A 19,377-nucleotide genomic window follows, 5' to 3' on the forward strand; every position below is an offset into this window, starting at 1 on the left:
GGGACACGAACATGATATATTTAAATATGGATTGGTTAGGCACACATGGGGTGTCTAGTCTACACATGATTCGTTGGTGTTGCAATAAGCGATCGATGAAGATTATGGTGTATTATATTAGAGACGAACAACAAGAATTGGCCTATCGCTTAAAACTCTTCATTAGATATCCCAAAACCCGAAACGAAAACTCCTACAGACTATTAAATGAACATTCTACGACCAAATTCTACTTTTCGTTAAAAGTTAAAAAACACAAGTAACTTATGTTTTACCTTCTGAAGTGGATAATAGGAAAGTAAATGTCTCTATGTTTTTTCACAAGGAGGAGGAGGAACACCGCAAACCCAATCTAGGACGTTCAAATATTTTGATCGAAACACTTCTCTTTCCTGCGCGTAGCAGTGCATTATAATGGCTGTGGAAACGCTGAACACGACCACATCTGCTCTTCTTAGAATCTTGGGCGGTCGAATGTATCCTGCATCTGTCATGCATGTGAAGAAGCTCTCTATTGCCCTCGCTAAGCAGTAGAGTGATATCTCTATCCTTCTGCTTTTCTTTTCAATTGCTAAAGCCAGACCTGTTGGGAACTGCAAAAAATTCACGGTTTAGTTATAATGTTTAAGCCTACATACGTGATACGTGCTATGTTGTTGCGAATAGATTTGGTTTGTACCGTGGCTATGGCCACGATCGGTATGCTGCACGTCTCAAAAATCCGGAAAAGCAGGCAAGTCCAGGCCCTGGTTAAGACAATTATAGAGACGGTATAAGTTTCACATTAAGTGAAACAAAAAAAAAAAAAATTGATGAAGTTCCGACAGGCTGACTTTGTATTTAGGTTATGATGATATGAAGAGCTTTCAAAAATTAGATTCTAACCAGGACGAAGTGCAGTAAGTAGAGAGAAACAAACTTGATCTCGCCGTGCCAAGAAGACCCTTACCGAGTATTGAGTATTGCCTGTGAGATATGAGTATGAAAGACTCTGTTAAGGTGATACACAAAATCGTTTAACAAGCAATGGATTCTAGGCAAAACAAAACTTTTTACTTTTTTAGCAGGTCTTGACGATGGACTATCAGCGCTGGGATCAAGTAGACAGGGACATAGACAGGTAACGCCCTCTTGTAAGCTTGAAGGAAAAATGTAAGAGCATGCTTAGTACATGACTCTTTTCCATGAATTATCTACAAGAAACAACACAAGTGTTGAGTAATACTTTTCTACAAGCTTAATAGCATGTAATGCTGCTCTCTATTGACATTTGATAGATTAAAAGAAAACAATACAAACCTACCGAACAGGGGACTTTCATGTTAGGATCAAGTTTGATATCAACTCCAACAGATTTGTAATATTTCTCAATTGCCCTTAAATTGGTGAATGGTTTGGCGCTTGCGATATCTTTAACGCCCTGTATGATAGAAAGATCCTTCCCACCTTGTTTGTTTAGGAAAGATTTGTACGATGAAGGAAGACTATCTTGCTTTAAAATGTAGGAAGACCTGAAACGCACACAAGAGAAAGAATCTCTTTAGTCTGCATAATTTCTGTAGAATTCAGACATCTAATATCAGATAACATACAAAATCTGTGAAGATGAGAGACACATGAGAAACAAGTCTCCATGTTTCCATGTAAGCGGCTTGCAAAATGAACCAAACCGTTTGCTTTTAATGCCGCACCGTGACGCAAGAACGGCCGCACGCATCAAAATGTAAACAGCTAAGCTCGTGTGTTGTGTGTTTGGTCCAGTGAGAAGCATAGATGGCCCAGCCACTAAACCAGCAAAAAGAGCCCTCCATTTTGCAGTTCTGGGATTCAGACAAAAACAAGTTTCTAAATCTGAAGAGGTTGGAACTACTTTTGGCTACTCAACAAAAAAAGAAAAAAAAAAGGATCAAGATAGTGGGACATGCCTTTGGTCTCCTGCCAAAGAAGAAATAGCTTCATCTACAGAGACAAAAGTACCAGCAAAGGTTCCCAAAAATAGACCGTATCTTAGAGTTTCCTTAATACCCATGGCAATAGCTTCACTATTCGAGAAATCACCGGTTCTCCTAAACCGATATATTCCAAGATCAAATCAAATCAAATCAAGCAAAAAAATTCCAAAATCAGATATTCGAATTCTGGTTTTTCGTCTCACAATACTGTACCTCGATCTACGTCGAGCCAAACGAGCAAAGATTGAGAAAATAGCCAATCCACCTTTAATTCCAGTACCTATGGAGAATGCTTTGATGGAAGCGACGGTGATTCTTCGCAGCTTCTCCGATTTTGATCCAGACGGAGAGCAAGAGGAGGAGAGATCGGGTTTTATCGAATTGGACCCGTTGCAATGATTGCATGTGAGGTCAAACGATTCACCGGAATCATCGCCGGCGACTCCATCGATGACACATGAGCAGCGAGAACCGTTCTCAGTCTCGCGCGAGGGTGACATGACGTCGGCGAGAGTAAGGGTGAAAGATGGGTGAGCTTTGGTGGGAAATTGGTTCCGGCGTTTGAAATAAAAAACGACAAAGGGGAAGGAAAGAAGGAAGGAACAACCATAAAAGTTGTAAGAGAGCAACACAGCGAATCAAATTTAGAGTCACCAAGGGTATACAGTTGTCAAGGCTCGGTAGACACGTGTCAGTTGGTTTTTGTTCCTATTCTCTTCATTCTTCTACCTGGGTAACCGTTACAATGGAAAGTATTGTCGTAATAAGGTTTTTGGGTAGTCATGGTCTTTTTATATGGAGAAAAATCAGAGAAAATTGAATTGAAACCTAACCCAGTATCCTCTATGAATATTTATATGTAAAAAGAATTTCTACCTGACATATCCGGATCATATAAAATGTAACATTACATATGAGATAACATACATACAACCAAATGCAAATAAAATTAAGAGAAATATTACAACAACACATTAGATAAAATATGAAGAACTGTCTTGATGCGATCTTTATATTTGGACATAGACCATGCGATGAAACTTCAAATTATTCTATGTTTTCTTTGTTGTATATAGAATAACAATGACCAGTTTCCCGTTTAGAAATATAGATGTCCATCTGTAAAGAACTCAATATAATGATGGAAAATTGGGTTCTATGACAAAGAAAAAAAGAATAATTCACCGAGTAACCAATTTCTCTAATAGTCTTATACACGCCGTTATATTTATATAATAATACAGTATTATCGTTTCAATCAACCGGCGCAACCTGATGAAAAATAATTAAAATTCTTACTTATTAACCTCAAAAAATAAATTGTGGCTTACCCCCGACTTCACATCTTCCCTTTTTACTTTTTTCGGTAACTTCTTCGCATTCAACGGTTCTCCGACACCGATTTACTCCACAACGACACCTCTGCCTGATTTCCAGATCTTTGTTGACTTCCTCTTCACTATTTTCACTTGCGTCTCCTTCTACTCTTGTGACATCGTCCCCCACCGGATGGCATTGAAGTTGCAGCAGCGGATACTAACAAACCGTTCCTATTCCATAAGATCCATCTTCTTCTCTGTTGCCATCAGATTCATTTATTTTTTCATCACCATCAGTTACTACTTACTAAAATTTGATCAGGAAGATAATCTTTTTTTTTGTTCTATTCTGCATCAAGCAGAATAGAAATGGAATGATACATGTTTTGAAATTGTATCATTGATATTAATATTGGTTTATATGTTAACAACACTGACACAAGTGTTTTTTTGCTAAATAAACACAACACAAGTGATTTACAAACTTAATTTTAACATTTGGTTAACCACATCCACACAAATGATTTTGGTGCACAAGTCCATTCCACTTTTTATTTTTATATGGTATAGTTAACATTATAAAATAGTATATACTATTTCAGATTTTGATTTTATTCAAATTATTATAACTATATATTGTAGTTTACATTTGAGTTTAATTTTAGTGATTGGAGTTTAGGGTTTATTATTTAGGAGTTGGGGTAATGTTCAACATTTAGGGGTTGTGAATGGAGTCATAATCGTATACTACTTCGACCATGTAAAATAGAACATTCAGTGTATATGTATGTGGTCAATAATATATACTATTTCATATTTAATTTTATTCAAAATATTATAACTATATATTATAGTTTACATTTGGGTTTGGGTTTAGTGATTGAAATTTAGGGTTTAGTATTTAGGAGTTGGGGTAATGTTTAATATTTAGGAGTTGTGTATGGAGTTATAATCCTATACTATTTTGGCCATGTGGAATAAAACATTCAGTGCATATGTATGTGGTCAATAAACGTTTGACGTGCATGACTCCTTCTCTTTCATGTGAAATAGTTTCTAGGCACACTTAGCCATATATTATATGGATTACGTGGATACATAAAGAACTTTTTTACCGAGTCATGGCGAAGAGAAAGGATATAACCGGATGAATTAGGATGTAAATGTTAGTTTTTTCATTATGTCAAAATCATTGTTATTTATCTAATTTGTCTTCCAAATATGGCTAGTACACAAATAACCTCTACAGTGATTCTCTCAAATGAAATAAAAAAATTCGAATTGCCAATTTTCAACGGTTTTAAGAGCATCAACTTACAACAAAGAAACTGTTTTCCCAATTTTCATTATTGCATCTCTGACTCTATACATTGTTTCCATAGTGGTTTTCATGGCAATTGTTTCCAAAGCAAATCGTTAAAGATAAGATCCTTACCACTTAAATCTGGATTTAGCACAAATGGAGTGATTGTCTTGTCGTCGATCATGGCCACAAAGTCCACTCTGGAGATTACAAGAATGAAATGGAAGGAGAAGAAGAAATCAGTAAATTCGTTGTGAGTAAATCTAAATATTTTCTCCTTTAGGAAGAAGAACAACACGCATAAAAATTGTTTTAAAAAAGGCTTTCGAGATGCCATTATGGGGAGGGAGAGTGTATATATGCAAATTGCAATACTCCAAACGTACACACCGTTACGCCGGTGAAACCGAACTGAGAACTCTCGTTTGGATTTTCTTCAAAAAGAAAAAAAAAACCGTTTAGATAGTGAAAGTCATGGAGAGACAAGGAAGATGAAAATAGAAAGAATCTAACGATGAAATCACCACCGCCCAGTAAAAATTGCAGAAGAGATGACAGTTAAGACATCATCTTTACTATCGCCTTGGAAGTTGGAACCATCCCTCCCAACCGTGTTTAGTTAAAACTTTCACAGTGATCATCAAAGACTTGCCTAGCACTTTCTTTATTTAATATATTTTTATGTTAGTAGAACTTTTCATCTTTTATATATAAAAACTCAAGTCATTTTGTCAATAAAATCATCACATGGGATATGTTTTACAAAAAAATCTAATTAATGTTAAATACAAAAAATATGTATTTTCGGTTCCAATTTTTTTAAAAATAATAAAAAAAAATTTCTTCGATCACCAACACCATACACTACAAGAAAACACATGTATAACGACAACGGTTTTCGTGGTTATTTCGTCGTAAAATAGAGTTTACGACGAAATAACTACGAATGCCATTTCCTTGTTAAACATTTGTTGTAACGTATATTTCATCGCTAATTCATCGTAAAGTTACGACGAAAGATTTCGTCGTAAAGTAGTGTCAATAATTTCGTCGTAAAAGCCACATAAACTATTTCCTCGTAAAAACCATGTAAACATTTTCCTCGTAAAGTACACGTAAATTGTTTCCTCGTAAAGTACACGTAAAATTATTCCTCGTAAAGTAGACGCTTGATTTCTTCGTTCTTTACATGTAATCTTTACGACGAATCTGCATGTTTTTTTGTAGTGAATTCCTCGCTAACAATTTTTCAATTTCCTCGTTAATTAGACGTAATTTAGCTACAAATTTGCTTCGATTCTTTATTTTTTATAAAAAAAAATCAAATATATTTTTAAATTTATTGCAAAAAAATAAATCAATATAAATATTTAAATTTCAAATGTATAATACAATAAAAAAAGAAGAAAAAAAACTAGGGGAATTTGCCAAATATGACTCAAAACTTGATTTTGATTGCAAAAGTATACCCAAACTTGTATCAAATGCAAAAGTAACCCAAAAACCTTGTGAAATTATAGTTAATCCCTTGTGACCAAAAAAAAAAAAAAAACAGAACTCATTTTTAAGAATATAGCTCTGCTGAGTCTTTTGAGTCTTCTGAGATCCGATCGCTTTAAAAAAGAATCTGGTATTTCATGGGCGAAGTAACCATATACACAGAAGATTTCACTTCATAAGAGAATGTGTTGAGAATGATCAAGTGGAAGTGGAACATGTCCCCGGAAACGAGCAAAGACCCGACATCCTCACCAAATCACTTGCGAGGACTAAGTTCGTGGAGATGAGGATTCGTATTGGTGTCTATGATGTGTGTGAGAGTGAGTTTAAGCTTAGGAAGGAGAATGTTGGAACCAGCTTGAAGATAGCTTGAAAGTGAAGCAATCCTAATCCTACCGAGCTTTGGATAACTATTAGGATTAGGAAATATTGATTGTGTTAAATCTATTAAAATTAGGAGTTATCGAGTCATATATATAGTGATGCATTTTGTGATGCATAATGTGTGATTTTGATATTATGACTTGTGAGTTTGAGATTGATAATAAGAGAAAGACTTCTTATTAAACTTCGATTGTGTGATTCTATAAAATTCACCCCAACAAGAAAACCCAGATCCCAGTTTGTAATCTCAGGCACTGCTAAACAGTTCACACTCTCCAATAAAACCAAATCCCTTTTCCTCCTTCGATTTTTTTTTGTTCACAGTTTCCAGTTCTTAAACCTTCTTCTGTCCAACGACTTTAAACTTGCGCAACAAAATCTATATAAATAAAGTATAAAAACGGCTTCGTATTTCTACATTATTTTAATAATGACTAAGTAATTTTTTCGTGTATAAAATAATAAATATCAACAAAATAATATATCATAATAACTGATTACAATTTTATTATATCATAATAACTGATTTTGTATAAATACTATTATGTTATTTTAATTAGACATATGATATTATGTATATAATATCTAGTCAGTTTAATTATTATTTGGGTATATTGTATTGCATCTATTTTTTGGTGTTATTACTATAATTATTATTATATTTGATTTTAAATTCTGGGTGTAAAGTATTGGATTGGTCTATTTATTCATTTATCGGTCTATTGAGTTAGATATATTTCTTTAATTTGAAATACATCTTCTTTTTAATTAAACCAAATAAGATCAGTTTTATTCAATGCAAGAGTTTGGTTCGTCATCTACAATGTATAAATATATTTTCATTTTTTATATTTGATGTTGATTTAAAATAAAACAATAAGAAAAAAAATTGAAATAAAGATTGAAGTTTCATAAAAGAGCATAGCTGATATAATTTTGAAAGTCAATGAATGGATTTCAATGTTTACAATATAATTAAATATTTATAAATTTTACGTAATTTATATTTTCTATGTACAAACGATAAATTTAAAAACTATATTAATAATTTTAAACATCACAATTCAGATTAGTTTGGGTATTCTTATTCAGGAGACATTGAGTGGTACAAACATAAATTAAAGCTTAAATCAAACTAAATATTAAGCAAAAAGAAGTTTTGATAATGGTAAAGTATATCTAAAATATATTCATTTACAATATTTAAAAATATTTCTGTAATTATTTGAATAAAATAAAATTTATTATAAAAGATTTGTTTTTTCTAATAAATGTTATCTTTCTTAAGATTAAATTTTAAAATAAATACCAAACCAAATTTTTTGAATTGTTTGATTATTATTTTAAAAAAATTATAGATATTTTTAATTTATGTAGTTTGATAAAAGATATAAAGAAATTTTAAATAAAATTTAAATTTTGTTTAGAAAATTATTATGCAAAAGATATGTAAAAAAATCAGTAATATTAGTTTTAAAGTACTTTAGTTCATTAAATAAATTTCAGTTTATGTTATGTTATCTAAGTTAGTTTGATCATTTGAGAATACAGCTTGATATAAAGAAAATATTGTTATTACTTTTAAAATATATATATCATGTTATTTAAGACTGTGTTTTAAACGAAAAATATTTATAATATTAAGATTATTTTTTGTGAACTTTCCTTTTTATGAAATAAAATTATGTAGGAAGTGAACTTTCCTTTTGGGCCAAAGCACGGATAAAACTCATACATGAAGTCACCCAAGCTCGATTATCAATAGCGGCGAGGATACCGACTATTCCAGGTCGATGGTGTTTTACTGATGGATCATGGAAAAATTAGGAAATCTTTTTAAGACAAGGGTGGTATAGCACGCTGGAAGATTTTGATGGTTTAATGGGAGCAAGGAATAAGAGAGCGAGTCAATCGCCACTACACACGGAGATAGAAGCTCTTATTTGGGCAATAGAATGTATGAGGAATCTTAGACAATTTAATGTGACTTTTGCAACTGATTGTGCTCAGCTGGTGAAGATGGTTTCGGAACCAGAAGAATGACCAGCCTTTTCTAGTTATTTGGGAGACATATCATTTTTGAAGAGAAACTTCAACAACTCAGAGATCATATAACTAGGATGCAGAACTTAGGGCGGATAGTCTCGCACACAGTGCAAGAAAACAATCATCGTTTATTGTCCATATGGATGCGGAGTTACTGGTCTGGTTTACAGAGTCCACATGAGTCTGTATATGCTGCTGACAAAAAAAACTATGTATGTGATATATTTTTTTTTTAATTTAATTTTTTTTTCTTTTCATAAATTTTTTTTGTGAACTTTCCTTTTTTATGAAATCAAATTATCTATGATACATTAATAATGGAAATTAGATATAATATTTTAGTTTATTAAGGATATCTCTGTAATCAACCGTCGTAAGAATTAACGTGAGTGCGACACGTAGAAAAATTACTTCTCAAATAATATTATAGAGATATGCCTAAATATTTTTTTGTCAACTTATTTTTATTAAAGCACAATAGGTAAAAATTACAAGCATACAAACTTAAAATTTAAATACTCGGCCCATTACGAAGCCCAAACGCAAAAGATTAGTTTTCTTTGTAGAAGTACACATAAGATTAGTGTTGATGCATGTTTGACACATTGTGCTTGCGTGGCTTCGCCTCTGCAGAAGTAAGGAGAGAGATTTCACCGCCGGAGCTCATCACCGGACAAGAAACCATCAAGCTCCCTTCTCGCTTTGTTTGTTATGCTTGCACACTGCTCCTTCTTCTACCCGCCATTGATTCACCAAGAACTCTTTATCACTTGTTAGAGATTCATCCAAGAAAAGCTTCAGAGAGATTGAATAGATCACCTTGCCAGAACACTTTCCTATAGAAGAAGCTCGGCCTAATTAGGACTGCCTCAAATTGTCTGAGATTATACATATCTCAGGTCTTGATCTTTTGGGAAACTCCGCTTGAGCTGAGGCGAAGATTGATTCCTAATCCAGAGTCAAGAACCAAGCTTTTTAACTAAGTGTGAAAAGAACCTTAGAGATCTACCGGGATACAAATGAAATCAAAGAAGAAGAAAGCTTTAAGAACACATCAAAAGTCGCCTAATGACCAAACCGATCGCCAAACAAAGACAAAATCGCCTAAAGCAAAAAAGAAATCCGCAAACCGGAACACATAATCGGTCTAAAAACTGAAACTTATTTTAGAATCAAAATAGGGTTCGAAACATCCTTCTGAAGGATATAAGTGAGATAAGAAAGATGATCCGAGAGAAATGCTCCCTCTCTAGGAGAGGAGAGACAAACTGTAGAAAAGCCAAAGCTGAGTTGGTGAGAAAGATGCATATATCAGAAGGTCAAAGAACAATAAACAAACATTTAAAAGAAAGTTGAGCAATACAAGAAACAAGCAAACCAGGGATTTGAGGAGAGTACCTTTACACCTATGAAATTGAGTTTGGTTTCATATGAGGTCCAAGAAAGCTACTAGAAGAGATGATCCTTTCAAAACTTTTAAACGCTTCAGTAACAATGCCTATGAGCTTGAGTTACCAGGTGAGTTCTACATTTCTCACACTTTCAATGTCTATGACTTAGCTACATTTAATGTAGATGATATGTTTTAGGTTAGAACCTTCTCAAGAGGAAGGGAATAATGAAGATATGGGAACTTGAGGACATCACCAGTATACTTAACAAACTTATTACTCACCATTTCAAAGGAGCCCCATTTATCACTTCATTTAATCAAATGCTACATTAATAGTGGAAATATCACCTTTTCCATCGACCTCGACTTAACACTTGTGTTCATCAATTTCAGTTTAACATTTCTTGTATTCGATCAATCTTGGTAACCCTTTTAGTGTTTCTACCTGGTTATAAATAAAAGTTCATTTTTATCAACTTGAATCTGATTACATTGTTGTGTTCTGAGGATATCATCTCCCATATAGTTATTCTTCCCTAATATCTTACATAAAATCACTATAAAATACCTGGTGCGGATTTTAGGATCCACATTTTGGCGCTGTCTGTGGAGAAGAAAAACAAAAACATTGTTTCTAAGAATCTGAAGGATGAACCGGATCTCAAAGGCCGACGAAGCGATTGCCCAAAGAATCCGATTTCAATCAATCAGATACGCAACCTGCTTTCACACAAGGAACTCTAAGACAAAGCGATCCCGACACTCTGGGCCGAAACCCAGAAAAACTGACCTAGGATCACTAGGACCAGATAAAACGACCTTCTCAGAGAACGAAATCATTTTTGATGAGCGTGAAACCCTAAAACTCGACAAGCTGCACGATGATGCAGTCGTCATCCAGCTCGAAGTTTATGGAGCTCGCCTATCGAAGATACTTGTCAATACCAGAAGTTCCAGCGATGTCCTCTTCTACTAAATGTTCGAGACAATGGGATTGGTCCTTTGATGTAATACATTCTTCTTCCCAATCGAGATAAGCCCTTGGATTGATCCTTCTCGCAAAGGTTGGTGCGGTGATTTTCAGATCTTGACCATCATCATGGCCTCTTTGATGCTTGCTAGACATCCTCTATGTCGTTTTTTTGGGTCACCTCCTCCAGCTCTTTGAGCTCCTTGGTCAGTGTCATCACTACCGAATGGTAGGTCATGATGTTGCTGATCTTGCTCCAGTCGACCTAGCCGGTCGTTCATGGCCTGCATAGTGCCCACGAGTTGGTCCAGTACAACCTCTTATGCTTGTTTCGTGTTAGTGTCTCCCATTTCCCTGAAACACAAGGAAACAACCGAAGATCAAGTGCAAGTAGGGAAAAAGAAAGGTTGGTCGAATAAAATGCAAGAGATTAATGTAATATGTTTAGAGAAAAAATAAACTAAGCTTGGGTTTGTGTATTTTCGAGATAGAATAAAAAAAACAATGCAATAAAATTCTTCTTTTGTTTATCTATGAAATTTGAATGCACAAGAAAATATGATAAAACGCGTGCTAAGATAAATAAGGAATGCAAAGTTAGCAGAAAATGATATGCAAAGAATGTCAAAGAAAAGTAAACAAGCAAATCAAACAACAATATTTACTTTCTTTTCTTTTAAGTTTTTTTATCAACAACTAAAAATTCTTCTTCTTCTTTTCTTTTTCATTTAAAAAATGGTAAAAAAATTTTAATGGGTTTTAGTTTATGAAAATTACTTAACAAGAATGAAAAAGATTAAAGGAAGCGATAGAACCTGATATGGCCTTTTTAGGCTCAGATACCAAAAGACCCAAAGGTCGGGTCGATGGAGCTTGGTATTCGGTCAACCAAAGGGTAGCCGAGTGGTCGATGGTGGTTGGGTGATGATTTTATGAACCAAATGAGAACCTGGAACAAATAAAACGTGAATGACATTATGATAAGATGAAAGAGATCAACGAGGACTAATATGATAGAATGGAAGGAAAGAAGGTGGTCGGTGAGCGGTGGTTGAGTGAGTGTTGGTCAAGTGGAATGGTCGACTGGTGGGAAACTACCCCAATGGCTGTAAAAATCTCTTTGGATCGAATGAAATCAGGAACCGGGGGAGTGATGGTCACCACAAAGACTTATGGACTAAGCAAAATGCAAATAGAGATCAAAGATTATTCTAAGAATATTTTCTGAGTTATATATTGACTAGTGTTACTCCTGTGCTACGCACAGGTCAAAGTTATTGTGTTTTAAATTATTTTATCATAACGTTTGATCAAAAAAATTAGTATTTTAATCAAATATTGTAACATGAGGGTTGTTGCATTGGAACAAAGCGGTTAGAAACTGTAAAACAAAATTTATGTGTTGTTTTTAAAATAAATGATGGTTATTTATCTATCTTATTCTACTCATTTGAAGATCGTCTCAGTTAACTTATGCCAAGAATAACGGGTGAAATTCTAATATCGGAGAGGTAGTGGGAGTATAGATGGAAAACATGAAGCCATTAAGGTACAATTATTTTTCTGAATTAATCAAGTTTTGTTACAGAAGCATGTGATCAGTAGATAAATTATAAACATAGTAAATGATCTTTTGTTTTACAGAGGAAGTAGTATGAAATCTACAGCCTGTATCCATTAATTAAAACCTCTATTAACACTACATTTTATCCTCTAACAATTCAACTTATGTTTTTCTTCATTGATATCCCGAGTCACAAATGTAGTGGTAATTGTCCATAAGTTTTTGACTTTATAATGTGGTGTTAATACACCATTCCTGATTTTGAACCTTCCGTGACATGATGATGCTTTATATTTTTTTTAAAGAATATATTATTATGTGCAGCAATTTATATGGTTGGAATCAGATACTTGTATTTTTCATGTTTTCAAATACTCTATTTTTCTCTTTCTTAAATGGAAATATAAAAAGTTAACATTTATATCAACACAGAAAAACATAGTTCAAAGAAAAAGTATTATAACCATTTTGAAAGATAGGAAACAAAATATCACTAACCTAGTATATTTTTGTAGTTGATTAAACCTTGTCCACTCTAAAAAAATATGAAGTTTGATTTGCCTTTTTTTCTAAAACATTGTGAAAATTATCATCCTCATGTGTAGTTTCCTATATTCATATTAAAAAAAATTGAATGGATTCGTGACAATATGATTATAGTATAAGAAAAGTTTTTATTGTTACCTTAATTTTAGATATAAATTGCTGTAACTTTTTCCCTGGTGCTTACTGAAAATGAATTGATGGTTTGTTTCTTCAGATTTCTTCATTGTTAGCAACTTCCCCTTCTGTCATATTTGATGTTGCTTCAAGTTTGTTGATGATTCATGAAATATTTTTACTGGCAAACATAGTAGAAATCCCTTGTCATCTTATTTCAAATATGTGTTCTCCATCTGTAAGAAATAGGTAACATAATATTTTAAAATATAATTGACAAAAACAGACATGAAACTTAACTTAGGAGACTTGGAGTTGCAAGAACACGTGGGATTGATTGCTCATATTTTTCCATCGCTATATAATAACAATGAAGCACTTACCGTATCCTTTTTGATAATGTGAACTGGCTCCTGCTTTTGATAAATCAATTACAAATTACACAATCTTTGGTGATAGATAAAGCGTAGAGAAGAAAACAGTAAGTTTTTAAATTTTATAGAGAAGAAAATAGTTGGAGAACGAAGAAGTTAACTAAAACGTGAGATGAAAATTTTGAGAAAAATCAGGAATTTAGGTAGTTGAAGATTTGGATTGCACAAAAATAGGAGATGAAGAAAATACAAATTTTTTTTTTTTTAAAGCTTTGCCATGTGTCAAAATCCCTTATATACTAAAGCACAAGTCACATAACCACTAAAATTTTGACACATGGTTATGTGACTTGTGCTTTAGTATATAAGGGATACTTTGATAAAGATATACGGCTGCTTATAGGGGAATTATATAATGGCCAAATGCATCTTTTCCCTTCTAGGAGATTTGAAGCAAATGCAACTTGAAAATGAAAAACAACTAGAGTCTAGAAAATGCAATCGGCTAAAAAGTGCTTTAGACTAAAGAATTCTAATGAACAAAATAAAGCAAAAATAAACACAAGTAATTAGTCCAATAGTAATCAAGAATTTAATTACTTACATTAGTTGTAATGGTTGAATATTAGCTAGATTGGGAAAGTTGTGCAGCTGAGTGATTATGGTTTGAGTTCGTCAAAGTACTGCATTTTGTTGGCCTCTCTCGTGGTCTTGAAGTGTACTGTTTCATTTAGGGCTGATCACAGAAATGGAAGCTCCTTGTTTGGTCGAGAATAAAGGCCACATAGGTGTATAACCTAAAGTATTTATATCTTGGGGGTTTAGACCTTTCTTGCATGGGTTTTGGGTCAATTTAGGCCTTTGCCTTCTGGTCGAGGATGGGCTAGTCCTGTTTATTGTTGGGTTCTTGAGTTCATATTGGTTGAGTAGGATCTCAATGGCTGTTTTGAATTCCTTCATCATGTCTTTGGTTCCGAACTTTGTTCTTGGTGGCTGCCTCATGATCGGGAGCTTGCTTGGGTCGTCCTTGGTTGTATATCCTCATCATTGTGTCGCATAAACATTGACTACTCAAAATCAAAGATTAAATTTAATTAAGATAATTCAAAATATATTTTTATTTTTTGGGAAATTAATTATTCTCTAGTATATATATTACTATTTTGAAAATATAACAAAAAATTATTATTGTGACAGACTATATTCCATGTGCTAAAGGCTACACACTTTGCTAAAGGCAGATTTCCGTTTCTTGATGTCCAACCTTATTTCCCAACACCTTACTTGGTAAGGTATTTTTTTTTTGGACCTAAGCCCTCACAAACGTTTTTGGGTCGGTTACCTCATACTAAGCAAAGTTGAATTATATATATAGTAGACTTTTTTTTATCTAATATCCAATGTGGTACTTAGATTACTTATTTATCATAATGATAGTTTATATATAACCAAAGAACTATAATTATCACTTGATCAACTGGTTTTGAGTAATTATTATTAAGAAAAAAAACAATTAGTGCTTGGTAAAAGAAAATAAGTTTTGATGTAAAATGGAGAGGTCAAAAATTAAGAAGGATATAAGCGGAATGGCATCAAGTAGAGTGTGGAATATAAAGTGACTCCCACTAGCTTTATTCTGATCAAACTCAGTTACTTAGAAACCATTAGAGCTACATGCTTATCAAATGGTATGTGTTTTTCCTTCTGGTTGGCATAAAAAAGTAGACGATGTCTACATTGGAATCTTCTATAAGCGATCCGTAAGAGCCATGAATCGTAGCCGTTTGGGAAAATTGTTAGCTGGTGCAAACGTTTCACTTCCTCAATGCTGGCTATGTTTGTAATAGTAGTGTTTGGAACTACTATATTGATTGCTCTAAAGACTTTCCGGACATGTTTGGTGCAACTCGACTGTCCGGTCTGATGGGATCTTACTTGGCAAAGTATCAATTCAAAAATAAAAATCTTATAAAATTTTATATAACCTATTAACATTCATTACGAAAGGCGCCTTGGCTATCAATAACAGAATGACTGATATAAAAAAAATTTAAGCATATCTTCGATGTAGTAGCTAGAGTTGGGTTTGCGGGTCAATCCACTCTACTTGATCCTTGATCTGCTAACCCACAGGAGAGTTATTTTCTTTATTCAAAATTTTGACCCGTGCATAATACGCTAAAAAATATCGTGTACCCGCCCAAATTTGCAGGTAATTCACAGGACCCACTGATAATATAAATTTTAATAAAATATTATTATAATTAAGTATAAACTTATGCATAATTAGTGATATACCAATGCGGAATGTTAAGCTACTATTCGATTTTTTTATGACTCTGCTGCCCCTACATTACCGTAATAAGCTTGAAGGAAAACAATAGGTTAAGTCTTGCTAAAGATATTATTCCTACGGGAAAATCGTCATCTAACATCACATCAAGCTACTCTCTAGCTTCCTTTAATTATTTTCTAAAATTTTCAAATTTCGAAATCCTTCTCCCTCATTCTCTCTCTTCCAGCCCACTAGTAATTAACCGTATAAAATTTTAGTTTTTCTTTCTTTCCAGTTAAATTTGCTGTTTTCATATCTCATACCGTAGATCATGTAATACATCTATCGTTTAAATCCTCCAAATATTTAGTTTGACTTGCCACAATCTTGTTTACTACAAATATCTTTTCACAAATCTTTTCATATCAAACCACATGTTATTTTCTGGTTTTACATTTTTGTTCTGGTGAACGGTTGTTGTGCAGGAAAAAGAACACTGACAAAGCGACGAGAAGCTCCGGTAGTACACTGATAAAACTCAAGCTCCAGCGGTGCACCGAAATCTCAGTCTTTTCAACTTCGTTGCGTCTCCGGTGAAGCTCTCGGCTGCTGCGTCTCCGGTAAAGCTCTCGGCCTCTGTGTCTCTGGTCAAGCTTTCTGTCGTTGTGTCTTTGATAGAGCTTTCCGCTTCTGCGTCTCGTGTGAAACTCTCGGCTGCTGCGTTTCCGGTGAAGCTCTTTGCCACTGCGTCTTCGTTTGATGTATATGCTATATATATTGTGTGTTTATGGTACCTACATGTTTAGACACAATCTTATTAAGCCAAGATCTTATTTAAGTCACGTGTTATTCTTGGGCTTGATGTGAGATATAAGCCAAAATCTTGTTAACTGTGTGAATATTTTTTTTTTTTTGATGTCGAATGGCCATTCTATTACTCAAACTTTAGGTGGTCTGGGTAGCCAGACTGGAATAGAACAACCAATGAAAGATAACTCCCTACAGAAGGTCCTAGCAGTCTTGGCTAAAAAATCAGAAAACTGGTTACGCACACATGGCACGTGGGTAATTTTAAAGTCCGGAAAACAAATCTGCAGCGTCCATATCTTCTCCAATTCTGTTGCGAAGCTTGGCCACTCATGGGGTTCCTTTATCATTGCAATCAGCTCCTTACAGTCTGTTCCAAAGCTCTGGCATGGCGAATGTTGAAGCATGTTCTCCATCGCCCAGCGCAGTGCTTCTACCTCCGAATGCAATGCTGATTCACATCGAGTGAAATTCCGAGTTCCCATAATTTGTATGTTCTCCCCACCATCCATCCAGACCCATCCACATCCACTAAATCGATCAGAAGCTGTCCAAGATCCATCTAACATGCAAATACTACCCAAGCTTAAGACTTGGTTTTCATCATTATTGCTGGCCTGTACTACTGGCGGTATCCTCTCATTTGCATTAAACCATGCTTGACACTCACTTTCTGCGTATCGAACTAGTTCCAGAGGGTCTCTGTCTATTCCCCTGAAGAGCTTATCATTACGAGCCTTCCAAATATACCATATTATCCAGGGATAAGGATCCATGTCTTGGTCTGGCTCTAAGATATCATTCTTCCTCCAGAATAGATAGTCCATGTTCGTGTAAACGCTTGACACTGGAAATGTACCTGGGGCTGTAGGAGTTACTGATAAGGACCATACTTGGAGGGCTGGAGGGCACTCAAATATCGCATGAGTTACAGATTCTTCTAATTCTCCACATCTGGGGCAATAATTATCGCACCTCATATTTCGCCTTACTAGATTTCTCGTTACTGCCACCTGACTCGTTATCAATTGCCATATAAGATGGCACATCTTCCGTGGCGCTTTCAACTTCCAAGCAAAGGCTTGAAGTTTAGTGATACTTGGTTCTAATATTTCCTTTTCCTCTTCTGGCTTTAATAGATTATGTGCAACCCAGTATCCAGATTTCACTGTGTATTGGCCATTCCTCGTGTAGTTCCAGCAGAAAGTATCACGACGATGAGTAGAACTTATGGCCATGCTGCGGATGAGTGATATGTCATCTGGGTGGACATAATCCTCTAGTAGGCCTACGTCCCATTCCTTTGATTCCTGATTAATGAGGTCACTAACTCTCATATTCGGATGCATTACAGGCGCTACAGGTATAGCTGGTCTAGCAGGTATCGTTGGAATCCACGGATCCTCCCACACCTTAACTTCATAACCATAATGAATCTTATGTCTGATCCCCAGAAGCAAGAGCTTCCTTACAGCAGAAATGCTTGTCCACACATATGATGGGCTACTAGTAGATATTGCTCTTAAAGGCGAGGTCATTCTATAATATCTGCCCCTCAAGACTCGTCCAACCAGTGAATCAGGGTACTGAACCAATCTCCATAATTGCTTTGTTAATAGAGCTAGATTAAGCTCATGAATCAAACGAAAGCCAATCCCGCCCTCTTCTTTTGGTAGACAAACTTTTTCCCATTTCGCCCAGTGTATTTCTCTTTTTGGTGGATTCGAACTCCACCAAAATTGTGCAATGGCACTGTCGAGATTTTCACAAATCTCCAATGGGAGCAGAAACGTCGACATAACGTATGTCGGAAGAGCAAGTAAAATGGATTTGATCATTACCTCCTTCCCCCCTTTTGAGAGCCATCTGCCTGTCCAACCATTTACTCTATGCATTAGGTTGTCTTTTAGAAATGCAAAAAGTTTACATTTGGATCCACTAATATCCTCCGCCAAATACTTCCCAACCCCACTATCATTCTGTATTCCAAGTGCATCTTTAATCTCTTGCCTAGTAGCTGCATTAATCCTCTTACCAAAGAGTAAGGAAGATTTATCAAAATTAATACATTGACCAGATGTTTTACCATATGTCCTGACTACTTTCATTACTTCTTCACATTCACGGGGCTACGCCTTACAGAAGAAAAGGCTATCATCAGCAAAGAGAAGGTGGGATACCGTTATCTTCCCTTGATTCTCTGCATGATTAAGAAGGCAAGCGAGCGCTTCCGTGCATAGAATAAAAATGAAAGGAGACAAAGGATCTCCTTGTCGTAGGCATTTACCAGGAACAATATTTCCTCTTGGCTGTCCATTCATAAGTACCTTATATTTCACCGATGTAATGCATCGCATTATCCAGCTGATCCAAGTTTCTGGAAAACCCATCTTTCGCATTAACTGTGTGAATATTATATTGACTGTATAACAACTTGATATTACTAAGAGCATCTCTAACAGTCCCCCTTATTATAAAATGGAACATCCTTAAAATTAGGAGATAATGGGAGGCTTCTTCAATGGTGGCCCTTAAATATTTTTTCCAAAAACTTTACATGTTACATTTTAGTCCTTAATATTATTAATAATTAACAATAATCACAAAACTTCTATAAAGAAGCAATAAATATACATTTTAAAAATATAATCAATAAACATACTATCATAAACAAAAAAAACACCAAATTGTAGATAATAATAATACATGCAATCCAAAAAAACAAAGATACATATAAAATACAAAACTAATCAATTGGATCATTCGGTAATGCTCTCATATATGGTCAATTAATGCATTCATAAGTGATAAGTGAGCCTCTTTATATTTT

The 19,377-nt window shown here is 34.6% G+C and overlaps 1 protein-coding gene across 3 annotated transcripts; it reads right to left on the reverse strand.

Moving 5' to 3' along the window:
- Window positions 1-92: 92 nt before the first annotated feature.
- Window positions 93-18,690, reverse strand: LOC103868841. Of its 3 annotated transcripts, XM_009146896.3 has the most exons (9): window positions 13,803-16,614; window positions 2,166-13,764; window positions 1,926-2,066; window positions 1,593-1,820; window positions 1,304-1,511; window positions 1,057-1,193; window positions 886-966; window positions 680-746; window positions 93-593 (listed from the first exon to the last, which is right to left on the reverse strand). In XM_009146896.3, the coding sequence occupies exons 2-9, from the start codon at window positions 2,450-2,452 to the stop codon at window positions 309-311; spliced, it is 1,434 nt and encodes a 477-aa protein (XP_009145144.1). In that variant the 5' UTR covers window positions 2,453-13,764; window positions 13,803-16,614; the 3' UTR covers window positions 93-308. The 3 variants fall into 3 exon arrangements, 1 of the variants encoding a protein (XP_009145144.1); XR_004458065.1 differs by lacking the exons at window positions 93-593; window positions 680-746; window positions 886-966; ... (2 more) ...; window positions 1,593-1,820; window positions 1,926-2,066 and having other exon boundaries at window positions 3,163-13,040; window positions 13,116-13,764; window positions 13,803-18,690; XR_004458064.1 differs by lacking the exons at window positions 93-593; window positions 680-746; window positions 886-966; ... (2 more) ...; window positions 1,593-1,820; window positions 1,926-2,066 and having other exon boundaries at window positions 3,163-3,528; window positions 4,707-13,764; window positions 13,803-18,690.
- Window positions 18,691-19,377: the final 687 nt, after the last annotated feature.

This window comes from Brassica rapa, chromosome A05 (genome assembly GCF_000309985.2).
Source record: "Brassica rapa cultivar Chiifu-401-42 chromosome A05, CAAS_Brap_v3.01, whole genome shotgun sequence".
NCBI classification, from domain to species: Eukaryota; Viridiplantae; Streptophyta; class Magnoliopsida; order Brassicales; family Brassicaceae; genus Brassica; species Brassica rapa.

What these genes read in the sequence shown, in the direction of transcription:
- LOC103868841 (XM_009146896.3), bottom strand. Translation starts at nt 2,452, where the DNA reads ATGTCACCCTCGCGCGAGACTGAGAACGGTTCTCGCTGCTCATGTGTC. An exon ending in ACATGAAAGTCCCCTGTTCG is followed by an intron (nt 1,194 to 1,303) that starts GTAGGTTTGTAT and finishes TGTTTCTTGTAG; the next exon opens with ATAATTCATGGAAAAGAGTC. An exon ending in CGTCAAGACCTGCTAAAAAA is followed by an intron (nt 967 to 1,056) that starts GTAAAAAGTTTT and finishes CATATCTCACAG; the next exon opens with GCAATACTCAATACTCGGTA.